This window comes from Equus quagga, chromosome 13 (assembly GCF_021613505.1).
Source record: "Equus quagga isolate Etosha38 chromosome 13, UCLA_HA_Equagga_1.0, whole genome shotgun sequence".
Lineage (NCBI taxonomy): Eukaryota > Metazoa > Chordata > Mammalia > Perissodactyla > Equidae > Equus > Equus quagga.
The window spans coordinates 19139951-19152392 of NC_060279.1; the positions used below are offsets into that span (position 1 = coordinate 19139951).

Below are 12442 nucleotides of genomic sequence, written 5' to 3' on the forward strand. Positions count from 1 at the left end.
CAAATTGTTTAGAAATCCTGCTAAGAAAGAGAGAGAAATTTTTGTTTCGTAGGTAAGATCATTTTGCTGAATCGAGTTTATAAGCCATCATTTTATTCAAACTATGTAAACAAAGAAGATAAGATGAAATAGACATAAAAAAATGATTGTTTCGAAATCTAAAAGCAATCTTTGCTTTCCCTTTTCATAGCGCTAGCTCCTAGCTACCCTACCTTGTTGAAATAAACTGATTTGCAATTAACTTTCATTTCTATCTTTTCCTCCTATTTTATTTTAATAACATTTTAAATTGGAGAGTAAACTGACTATTTTAGGCAAAGCTTTTCTATCAAATTCTAACAGATATAAGATTACTACACAAATCAAGATTACAGATGTGGAATACAGAATTTGTATTTTGGGCATATTTTGAAAAATGAGATAAGCACTTCTTGTAATATTATCTCTTTTTATCATATACCCAAACACACATGCACACTGTTGACAACTTGGTACCTTGCCACTGCAGCTACAACAATTCTAGCTGCTAGCTCCTTGTAATATTCTGTTCGGACAATGTTACAACCATAGTGACGCCGGGCAACATGTTGTGCCTTGGCATATAAAGAACTGATATCTGTAGAAGTCACTGACACTATGCCAAGGTTTCTTATGTTTCTGAATGCAGAATCTAGATAGTTCACTGACGTTCCAAAAGGGTCAAGGTGTCTAAAATCAAAAAGAATACAGACATATTTAAAATCATACTAGTATCCAAAATTATACCACTGTCATTATTTCTAATGATAAAATCCCATGGATTCAAAAGTACTTTACAAATCTATTTTAAATACATAATTCTGTTTTTAAAGTAAATAATACAATGATCATACAATATGTGAGACGTAAAATGTAAAAAAAAATGTAAAAGCAAGTTTAGAGGAAAAGTTGTCATGTTGAGGCATTTTATTTCAAATGCTAGAAAATGTTCTTATTGCATTTCTTAGGCCAATGCCAAAAACTGTATTAATTTAAACAAACAACAACAAATTGTCATATTTATTTATTTTTTTTAGTGAGGAAGGTTGGCCCTGAGCTAACATCTGTGCCAGTCTTCCTCTATTTTGTATGTGGGACACCCCCAAAGCATGTCTTGATGAGCAGTGTGTAGATCCATGCCTGGGATCCGGGCCTGTGAACCCCAGGCTGCTGAAGTGGAGCACGTGAACTTAACCACTACGCTACCAGGCTGGCCCCCAAACTATCTTAATTTTTAACTCCTCACCCTGGGCCCCCAAATCCAGGTCAGTTTAGAAAGTGACACAGCAAATTCTTTTCACTTACATGAAATCAAAAGATCTCAAATGCATCAGTACATTGGCATCCATTTTGGTCACCTCAATATTACCAAGGTTCTCCTCTCCTTCTTCAAGAATATCATCAGTGTCTTCCTTCTCCTTCCTGTCCACCACCACTTTCAATTTGTTTAAATGGCAGTTTTCCTGAATCAATGTCACCGAGTTTTCATTCAAGTCATTAATTGTAACCTTGACTGCATTTCCGAGACGTTTTGCCCATTGTAATCCCATTATCCCTTAGGAGAAATGGGAAGAAAAATGAGTTTTTAAATTGTAATAATTAAAGAATAAAAACAATATGATAATAAAGAATGCAATTTTATGAATAACAAAAACAAACTGTTTCAAAATCTTAATATTTTCATATTTATTTCATAAATAATTCGTATTCTACTTTCTCATTACAAAGCCTCGGAAGCCTTTGTATTACCACAAAAAAATGTGTCCAAGAAATTTTCATTAAATATTTCTTACAAAACTTTTCTACGATCTCTGTTCAAATAAAATCTCCATGTATGTTCTTTATTTTGGAGAATAGAAGGGTTTTTTTCTTTTTTCTTACAATGGAACACTTTTTCAAACAAAATCTTACATACAAAGTCAATATACAATATGAGTAAGAGTGGGGTTACTCTGCTTGAAGGGAGGATGGGAAGATGGAACCCTTCTTGCTGAATTTTATCCCAATGTACCAAAATCTCAAAACAACTTTCCTGGATCAACACTTTTCAAATACTGCACAACAGCATCATTGTGAATTAAAAGGAACAACCTTGTATACGTAAACAAATGATCAAGAAGAAATCAGACCAAGAAAGCCTCTTCTCATAGGCTTTCCATGCCTACTGGATTAAGCATAAGGAACATTCATTACTAAATGGGAGATAGTGACACAAGCCCAGCCAATATGGATTAGAAAATCCCATATACACAGGAAGTATTGACCATCTTCTCCATATATGTGCCTCATAAATGTAAAAAATTAACATCTACTATGTGCCATGGTCTTTACATATATTTTCATATTGTTATAACAAGCTTGTGAAATAAGTTCTAATATCCATATTTTAGATGGTGAAACATGCAAATGACTGCTATGAGCCTGATATAAAATTAAAAAGGTACATTAAAAAGAAAAGGCTGAAAAGATCTTCCTTAGACAATAGTTTTAATTCACTTCTATGTGGAACCTAAAAAAACCAAATATAGAAATGGAGATCAGGGGCTGGCCCCATGGCCGAGTGGTTGTTTGCATGCTCCACTTCGGTGGCCCAGGGTTTCGCTGGTTTGGATCCTGGGCATGGACATGGCACCACTCAACAGGCCACGGTGAGGTGGTGTCCCATATGCCACAACTCTAGAAGGACTCACAACTAAAATATACAACTGTATACTGGGGGGATCTGGGAGTAAAAAAAAAAGCAGGAAAAAAAAAAGATTGGCAACAGTTCTTAGCTCAGGTGCCAATCTTAAAAAAAAAAGAAATGGAGATCAGATTTGTGGCTGTCAGAGCGGGGGTGGATGGGAGGGTGGTTGTAGAGTGGGCAGGAGAACTGGGTGAAGGTGGTCAGAGGGTACAAACTTAGAGTTATAAGATAAAAAAGTTCTGAGGATGTGATGGACAGCATAGTTATTATGGTTAACAATACTATATTCTGTATTTGAAGGTGGCTAAGAGAGTAGATCTTAAATGTTTTCATCACAAGGAAAAAAATCTGTAACTGTGAGATATCTGATGGATGTTAACTAAACTTTTTGTGGTGATTATTTTGTGATAAATATATAAAGCAAATCATTATATTGTACATCTAAAACTTATGAAATGTTTCATGTCAATTACATCTCAATAAAACTGGAGAAAAAAGAAAAAAATGACTTTGCTATCAAGAAACATATACAGTACCTAGTCTAGGATAGACATTTAATATTATTGAATGTAAAAAAAAGAAAAAAGAGTGGAAAAAATGCTGGGAAATAAATTTGGAAAAGTAGGTTGGGATCAGACTCTAGAGGATATTACATTGCCTTCTGAGCAGCTGTGTGATCAGAAACCAGGCAAGGAAAGGGTTACTGAAAATGTGATCCATAACCAAACATAGTCTGTCGAAAGTTTTCCAGACAAGGAGAAAACTAAATATGCTGTTTTTCAGGAATTAGTGTCCTCATTTTTGCAGATGTTGCTATCCTACAGTGAAACTTACATGGTTGCAGCAGGACCCCTGCAAATTGCTCCAGCTCTAAGCGTCCAAAAGTTACCACGGACCTGTTATGTAATGGCATATTGCATCAAACTCGTTATGTAATGGCCTGCACATGCGCCCTGATTAAGCCCAGCTGTTACACAGCTGTAACATATCCTCTGCACTCTGGAGTATAAAGTCTCCACCAGCACTAAGTCGGGGTGAGAGTGGGGAGTGGGAGGTGGCCTGTGGGCACTGCTTTGGGAGCTACCACTGGTGTTCTCCATGGCTTGTGCAAGCAAGGAAACTTTTTCTTCACCCACTTCAGCCTTGGTTGTGCTTTTTGGCTCTGCACTCACCAAGAGATGGACCCACTGAGTTCAGTTACAACTGGACTCTGTTTAGGTACCAGGTGCCGAGTGGATGTGGGGGGTGGAGGGTGAAGGAGTTAAAAAAAAAAAGATTCAAATTTAAAATCTGACTGGCTCAGAGGATATGATCAGCTTAGAATCATCACTTTTATCATATTTACACTGAGACATTACTAATGATGATGATGATGGTAGTAGAAGTAGTAATAATACAATAATGATGATACCTAATACTTTTATAGCATTTGTTATATACTAGGGACTGTTCTAATGCCTTTACATGTATTAATTTACTTAATCTTCACATTACTGTAAGGTGGGTACTAGTGTTCTCCCCTTTCTATAGATGAGGAAATGGAAGCACAATTTCCTGGGGCCATACAGCAAGCAGGTGAGGAAGCCGGGATTTGAATGCAGGCAGTTTGACTCCACAGTCCATGCTTTTAATCACTACTTTTCCCTGAATAGAGGAACTTAAGAGGGAGAGCTAAGTCATGTTTCATCCTTTTGGTACAAACATCCCAAGAATATACTCCTAAAACCTTTAAGAAGAAAAACTTGGATTAGGTACAAGTGGCTTTTTAGAAATTTTCTACTTGTTCCATTATCTCTTCTCTACTGTTAAATCCTTTTTGGGAAAAATGTTCTAAATCTTTAAAATTTCATCTTACCCCAGTGCACAGTAGCTAGGCAATGTTTACTGCATCACAAAAAAAGGGACAATCAAACACGAAGTGCTTGCTGATTACAGGAAACAAGTATTTTTGCAAAAAAACAAAAAAAATCCTATCTGAATGTGATCAATCCTGAAGATCTAAGTACCAATACAAAAATACAAGAGAGAGAGGAACTTACTAATCATACTGCCATATTATAACCATGGCAATACAATCAGCAAAAACTCTATAGCGAAAATGACCTGTTATGTCAACAATTATCACATGCACACAAAATGATGGAAGGGAAGGGAATATAGATTAAAGAGAGACCTGAGAGACATATCAAACAATTGAAATATATAGTCTTTGTCTGGATTCTCAACTGAATTTTTAAAAAAAATTCTGAGATAATTGGGCATATCTAAACATTTGATGATATTAAAGAATTATTCTTAATTTTTTTGGGTGTGATAATAGTATCATGGCTTTATTTTTAAAAAGCCCTTATCTTTTAGAGATCCAACTGAAATATTTACAGATGAAATGATGTATCTATGATTGTTTAAAAATAATGGGGATGGAGGATGGGGGTATGAGGGAAAGTACATGGGGATATAGATGCAAGACTGAGAATGAGTTGATAATTTTTGAAGTTAGTGATGGATACAAAGGGATTCATTTATTATACTCTCTACTTCTGTATATATTTAAAATTTTTTCACAATAAAAAATTTACCTTGGGGATCTTTAATGTTTTTATGTCAAAATATTCTATTAGATAAGATATCCATATAAATTTTCTAAGAAAAGATACTGTACAAAGAAGGTGGTCAAAAGAGACAAACTTTCAGTTATAAGACACATACTAGGGATGTAATGTACAACATGATGACTATAGCTAGCACTGCTGTATGGTATACGGGAAAGCTGTTAAGAGAGTAAATCCTAAGAGTTCTCATCACGAGGAGAAAATTTTTTTTCTTTTTTCTTTTCTTCTTATTCTATCTATAAGAGATGATGGTGTTAGCTGAACCTACTGTGGTAATCAATTCCTAATATATGTAAATCAAACCATCATGCTGTGTACTTTAAACGTATACAACAATGTATGTCAATTATTTCTCAGTAAAACTGGAAAAAAAAAAGAATCTGTTCAGGTTCATATAAATCAATCCTCAGTTTTCAAAGTGGCTAAATAAACAAACAAAAAAAAGAAAAGACGCTGTACAAAGCTGATAGACAAAGTGGGGTTCCAAAAAAGCTTCATTACTTACCAGTGGCTCCAAAGGCATCTAGACATTCCAAAGGTTTTCGTTCCTCAGCCAAAGCAGCCAATGTGCAGAATATTAGCTGCCTACAAGAAAGTATAATAATCTGAAATAATTTTACTGTACTATGGCTTCATCATTGTAGATTATTTAAGAATAGTAAGAACTGGGGTTCCTATTTACTGTACAAACTATTTTGAAAAGAGACCTAATAACATATTCCTTAATAGTATAAGAACTAAAAATTTGTGAAATTAAACTATGAATCTAATTGAGTTCTATTAACAAGTATTCACTATGAATAATGATTTTATAAATAAAACTTGCCCACAAAAGCACCAGCCTGTTTATTAATGATAGAAAGTTAGACATATTTTACTGAGAAAGAAACTGATTTGACAGAAAAAAGAGAGAAAACAATCATTCTGAGAATATGCTAAAACAGATGATTTTCATTCTGTACTCAGTTTTAAATTTCAATATATTAGAACATAAAGATTAAGAGAAGGTACACTTGTAATGATTTGAAACATCACATAACCCTTTTTTCAACTTATCTTACCGATTTAGTTTCATTTTGGGATTAAAATAGGAATCTGTTTTCTGAGGTACAGAATAGTTAGGACAAACTTGTACATCCGTGTCTGCCTCTTTCAAAATCTCATTAGGTGGTTTAGCAGCAGAAGCTAAGATGGGGGGAAAAAAAACAGATTTCTAGTGAAATACAAAATTATTCTAAATATCTAAAACAATGTACATTAAAAAAATAATTTTCCTTTATAATATTTTGTGTTAATGTGATCAGTTGGGTTGATGTAAAAAAAAAAACCAGCACCCAAAACGGATCTATTCAGCACTGTCTCTGGAAAAGAGTAGCACTCAGCTAAGTATTTGGTGAATTAAAGTTCATTAATTTAAAATCTTAACTGCCTAGCCCATCAATACATCTGTATTATGATACTCTTAGTTAAGAACAATCAACCTAAGATAGCACAAAATCCTAAAATACCTTTATTACTCATCAAACACTATATTGTGTGTATATAAGTTGGCTGCTAAATATATTTTATTGTGGTACAATCATTAGAAAATTAGTATCTCTGTATGGTTATATTCCATGAGCCAGTATGGATGACTAAGAATCACTATATTTCCTAAACAAGCTGGATTTTAGAACATTTTCTTGTAACTATGATCTTAAATCACAAATTACATTCAAATGGCTATGAAGTAATAGAAAAAAATGATTCTACATTTAATACACATTAGAATCATTTAGCTATAAACCCAAATGAAATACTGATATATTTGTGTGAGTGTTTTAAATATTTAGGAAATGAAACACATATAATATGTGTGGAGAAAAATAATTGAGATTCTTTAAGTTTGGATTTCTTGATAATATTACAATCTGAATGTTAACTAAATGGCAACGATATTTCTCTTTCTATAATGCCAAATAATACTAAACCTTCCTAGTGTTGTGTCATATATGCTTCTATACCCACCAAAGTGGAATGTCACATATCTCACAAGATCAGCCTTTCAAAAAACCAGATTCTGTGAGAAAAATAAACTGTAGAAAATTATTTCGGTGACTGTTCTTTTCAATTCTTAAAAGAAAGGTACCATTCTAGATGTATAGAAGTTAATTCACCACATACACTGGATGCCTTAGGGCATGCGGGCTTAATTCTTAATTCCTGAGGACTGCCTCAGTATTAAGGTATTAATAACTTGCTATCACTCAGGATAATAAATAGTCTTTACATCACTCTACCTCCTTTTTCCAGTGTTTTTCAACCTAAGTGTAGCACGATTATGGTGCAGGTGCCATCATTAGTGATATAATCCTATAATCTTTCATTAAGATGCCTGTATTTACTTGAGCATCAACTGCTTTCTTCTACGCACTTATGAAAATATCTGTTAAACTAAGAAGAGTTGAATGTTGGGAACCTCACAGGAAGAAAATGAAACCTGAAGTAATGGATTAGTAATTAGCTAAATGGTTGGGTTAAGTCACTATATTTTATCTGCCTGATGTCTGAAAAGAACACTTAGATCACTGTGTAAGGGTTTACTTATTAACATGTTAATGAGATTGCTCAACTTACCAGCAATATACCTGGATTTAGTCTCTCCTTTATTCACATGGCGCCTAACATGTCCTAGCATATCAGTCCTTCTGGTGATTGTTGCTGAACAAATGATACAATGATAATGGGCGCCCATTTTACTGGATATCTATCAAACAGAGTATTTAATTTAAATACACAAATAGGTTACTAAGGCAATGAAATAAAAAGTTTATTTAAGGTTCTAAATTTAAGTATGTTAGTGTGTCTTGTATAGAAGATAGTATCAATTTTGCCATGTGACTTTGAAAGGATGTTTCCTTCCTTACCTATATTTACATATATGTTTTAATCTTACTTTACAATAGGCCACAAGTTTAATTTCTTAGTTTTTTCCATTCTGATCAGCAAATAACTGTACCCCGTTTTCTATAAGCAGCACTTACAGATGGTATAATATCAGCAGCAGTGTGCTGGTAGATGTTTAACAACTGGCTCTCCAGGAAAATAAAGCCCTGATTTGTAGTGTTTGCAGCTATCTGTGGTATGAACACTCTACCATGGCCAATTTTAAGCTACCAATGTGACATCACTGAATGTGAATTTGGGAAGAATGTGCATTATCATATCAGAGAGCACTGCCACCATGCTGATATAGTATATATAAATAACCATTAAGAGCACAGATAATAGTAAAATGTAGTGAAATAATTAGGAAGTAGTGAGTTTTGTGTATCTATTACCTTTGTTTTTAACATATCTGGATTTAGTCTCTCCTTTATTCACTTTTAAGTTTATATAATTTGATTTTTAATGATGGCCACATTTAACAAACAGCTTTCAAGATTTCTGGAAATTTGAGCTAGTTCCAGCACACCACTAAATGTCAGAGGCATAATGAAAAGCCTATTTTTCCAAGTAAAAAATTCTCACTTTATAACTTCTCATTTAGCCAAGAACAAAAAGACTTCTCCAATGGCTCTTTCCTGCTTTTGATGCCTTTTACTCTTAGTGCTTCTCCTCCTATCTACTTGGGATCATATAGCGAGTAGAGAATAGCCAAGAACATCGCACAGTATTCCTTATGGTACTCTGGTTATCATATTCAAAATACCTTGGATAGGGTTGATGGGCCAAGCATCGTCCTGATGGCTGCTTAAGAAATGTTTGGGTTTTTTCCTCTAGAATTTTACTCTTTTTAGTGACACAAAAGAAAAATGAATAATGAGGACTCATTTAGCTAACATGCATCCAGGATAGTGTCACTAAAATATTATATAAAAATTATACAACTATTCCATGATCAAAATTCATTTTAAAGGAAAAAAATTATTTTCCATTTAGATTCTCCATTCCAAAATTAGTAAAGGGTTTAATTTTCCTTTTGAACACAAGAGAGCAATATATCAGACTGAAATTAAAAACCATACCATGAAAAGTTCAATACAGCAACTTTTTTCATACATTTCATATTTTTCCTACCATGATAATCTGAAAGCACTTGTAAACAAAATCTTAAAGTATACTCCATAACTGAATATGCACATTTTAGTTTTAAAGCAAGTAAAAATTGCAGTTTCTTCAGAGAAGGTTAAATTTAAAAATAAAATATCTAACGTGATTACCTGTTCTCCAGTAACATTTGGTTTCACTGGTCGACAAGGTAAGTGACAGATGCACATCCTGTAACCTAGAATGAAGAATGGCTGGCTGTCATGTCACTGTTCATTAAATATTTAATTATCATTAAAAATTATTAGCAAATTTTATTTCATAAAAATAATTGGGATTATTCTTATATTTGGAATGTCATAATTTATTTGAATGAGATTGCCTTAGGTTTATACACTTATTATATATGATCAAGTATAAAAACAAATACAGAGACTGGCCCCATGGCTGAGTGGTTAAGTTCACAAGCTCTGCTTCGGTGGCCTGGGGTTCGCCAGTTCAGATCCTGGGTGCGGACCTACACACCGCTCATCAAGCCATGCTGTGGTGGCATCCCACACAGAACTAGAATGACTTATGACTATATACTGGGGCTTTGGGGAGGGAAAAAACCCCACAAATACGGAAGATCCAGGTTCAAATTCTGGTTCTGCCAAGACTATCTGTGTTATCTTGGATCAACTATTTAGTTACTTTGGTACTCAGTTTTATCATCTATTCTCTTCCATCTTGACTTTTTCTTAGGCTCCATCTTCTTTGCCTTATGCTACATTTGCCCTTACACAGCCTCTTCTTCATTTATGATATGGTATTATCTTAGTTTTCTTTCCATTCTTCTTAATCTTTACAGATCCTACTCCCTTTCACAATCTAAAATGTAGGTTTTCCATAGCCTTGATCTGCTACATGACTTTTTCTCATTTCCTTGGTAAAATGTTCTTTCATGATTGCAATGATTTCCCTTGGGGGAAGAAATCCCAAATTATAGCTCTAGTTACTAACTCATTCCTGAGAGCCAGATCTCTATTTCCCAATTGCCTGTTGAGGATGTATGACTGGTTATCAGCTCAGCATTTCAAAACCTGCCTGTTAAGAACTAAATTTATCATTTCCTCTTTCACTTTTTTTTTTTTTGAAGAAGATTAGCCCTGAGCTAACATCTGCTGCCAATCCTCCTCTTTTTGCTGAGGAAGACTGGCCCTGAGCTAACATCCATGCCCATCTTCCTCTACTTTATATGTAGGATGCCTACCACAGCATGGCTTGACAGCAGTGCCACATCCGCACCCAGGATCTGAACCTGCGAACCCCGGCCTGCCGAAGCAGAACGTGTGCACTTAACTGCTGCACCACCGGGCCGGCCCCTCTCTTTCACTTTTTTTTTTTTTTTAAGATTTTATTTTTTCCTTTTTCTCCCCAAAGCCCCCGGTACATAGTTGTATATTCTTCGTTATGTGTCCATCTAGTTGTGGCATGTGGGACGCTGCCTCAGCGTGGTTTGATGAGCAGTGTCATGTCCGCGCCCAGGATTCGAACCAACGAAACACTGGGCCGCCTGCAGCGGAGCGCGCGAACTTAACCGCTCGGCCACGGGGCCAGCCCCCATCTCTTTCACTTTTTTAATGAATGATAATGCCTTCCACTTGCTCCTAACTCAAAACCTATAAGTTATCTCTAACTCCTTTTTTCTCACACGGCACTCCAATCATTTCTCTTACTTGTATATGTTGAAGTGCCCCAGGACTCAGCCATTGAACTATTTCTTTTTTTCCATCTATATGTTCTCCCATGGTTATCCCATTCAGTCTCATGGCTTTGAATACTTTCTATATTCAACTCCCCGATGTGTATCTCTAGCCCAAATTTTTCCCCAAAACTCCAGAATCATAAGGCAAACAAGCTACTTGACATCTCCACTAGTTGCATCAACCTTTGCATGCCTAAATCTAACATCCTGGCCTTCTTCCCTATACCTGGTCCTAACTCAGTCTTTTCCAGCTCAGTAAAGGACAACGACACTTTTACAGTTGTCCAAGTCACAAACGCAAGCATTCTTGGCTTTCTTTTCCTCACATCTATTCCTTCAGAAGATCTTGTTACTTCTATCTTGAACATATTTGCCAGCTTCTTTGAGGCCTACTCACTAAGACAAAAACTATCATATTTCACCATCTACCAGATCACCACCACGCGAAAGAACCCAAGAGCCCACACTGATAAGAAAGTAAAGAAATATCACAAGCCATTTAAAAGAAAAGAATAACTTGGAGGAGGGACACCAAACCTAAAGATTAAATGATGGCTTACATAAAAAATATGAAAGAGACCTTTATAATTAAAATGAGACCGTTCTTTTTTGATAGGAAGTCAACTTGATTTACTACACATTCTTATATATACAGTCACGTGTTGCTTAACGATGCGGATATGTTCTGAGAAATGCGTTGTCAGGTGATTTCATCGCTGTGCAAACATCACAGATGAACTTACACAAACCTAGATGGTCTAGCCTCCTACACACTTAAGCTATATGGTATAGCCTATTGCTCCTAGGCTACAAACCTGTAAAGTACATTACTGCACTGAATACTGTAGGCGACTGTAACACAATGGTACATATTTGTGTATCTATACATATCTAAATATAGAAAAAGTACAGCAAAAATACAGGGTAAAATATAAAAAATGGTACACCTGTATAGGGCGCTTACCATGAATGGAGCTTGCAGGACAGGAAGCTGCTGTGGGGGAGTCAGTGAATTAGTGGGGAGTGAATGTGAAGGCCTGGGACATTACTGCCCACTACTGGAGACTTTATCAACACTGCACACTTAGGCTACAATAAACAAATTTTTTCTTTTTTCCAATAATAAATTAACTTTAGCTTACTGTAACTTTTTCACTATATAAACTTTTAATTTTTTTTACTTTTTGGCTCTTTTGTAATAACACTTAGCTTAAAACACACATTTTACAGTTGTACAAAAATATTTTCTTTCTTTACATCCTTATTCTATAAGCTTTTTTCTATGTAAAAAGTTTTTTTTAAAACTTTGTTAAAAACTAAGACAGAAATACACGTTAGCTTAGGCCTACA

General features: G+C 35.0%; 1 protein-coding gene across 3 annotated transcripts in view; it reads right to left on the reverse strand.

The window, feature by feature from the left end:
- The window catches only part of TRMT1L (tRNA methyltransferase 1 like), a 38054-nt gene that overhangs the window by 14658 nt on the left and 10954 nt on the right, over positions 1-12442 (reverse strand). For all 3 annotated transcript variants that reach the window (XM_046680708.1, XM_046680706.1, XM_046680707.1), the window contains exons 4-9: positions 9519-9583; positions 7933-8062; positions 6378-6501; positions 5822-5901; positions 1324-1573; positions 496-708 (exon numbers count right to left, since the gene is read on the reverse strand). In XM_046680708.1, the coding sequence (XP_046536664.1) occupies positions 496-708; positions 1324-1573; positions 5822-5901; positions 6378-6501; positions 7933-8062; positions 9519-9575 (854 nt within the window). In that variant the 5' untranslated portion in view covers positions 9576-9583. The remainder of the gene's footprint in view (positions 1-495; positions 709-1323; positions 1574-5821; positions 5902-6377; positions 6502-7932; positions 8063-9518; positions 9584-12442) is intronic.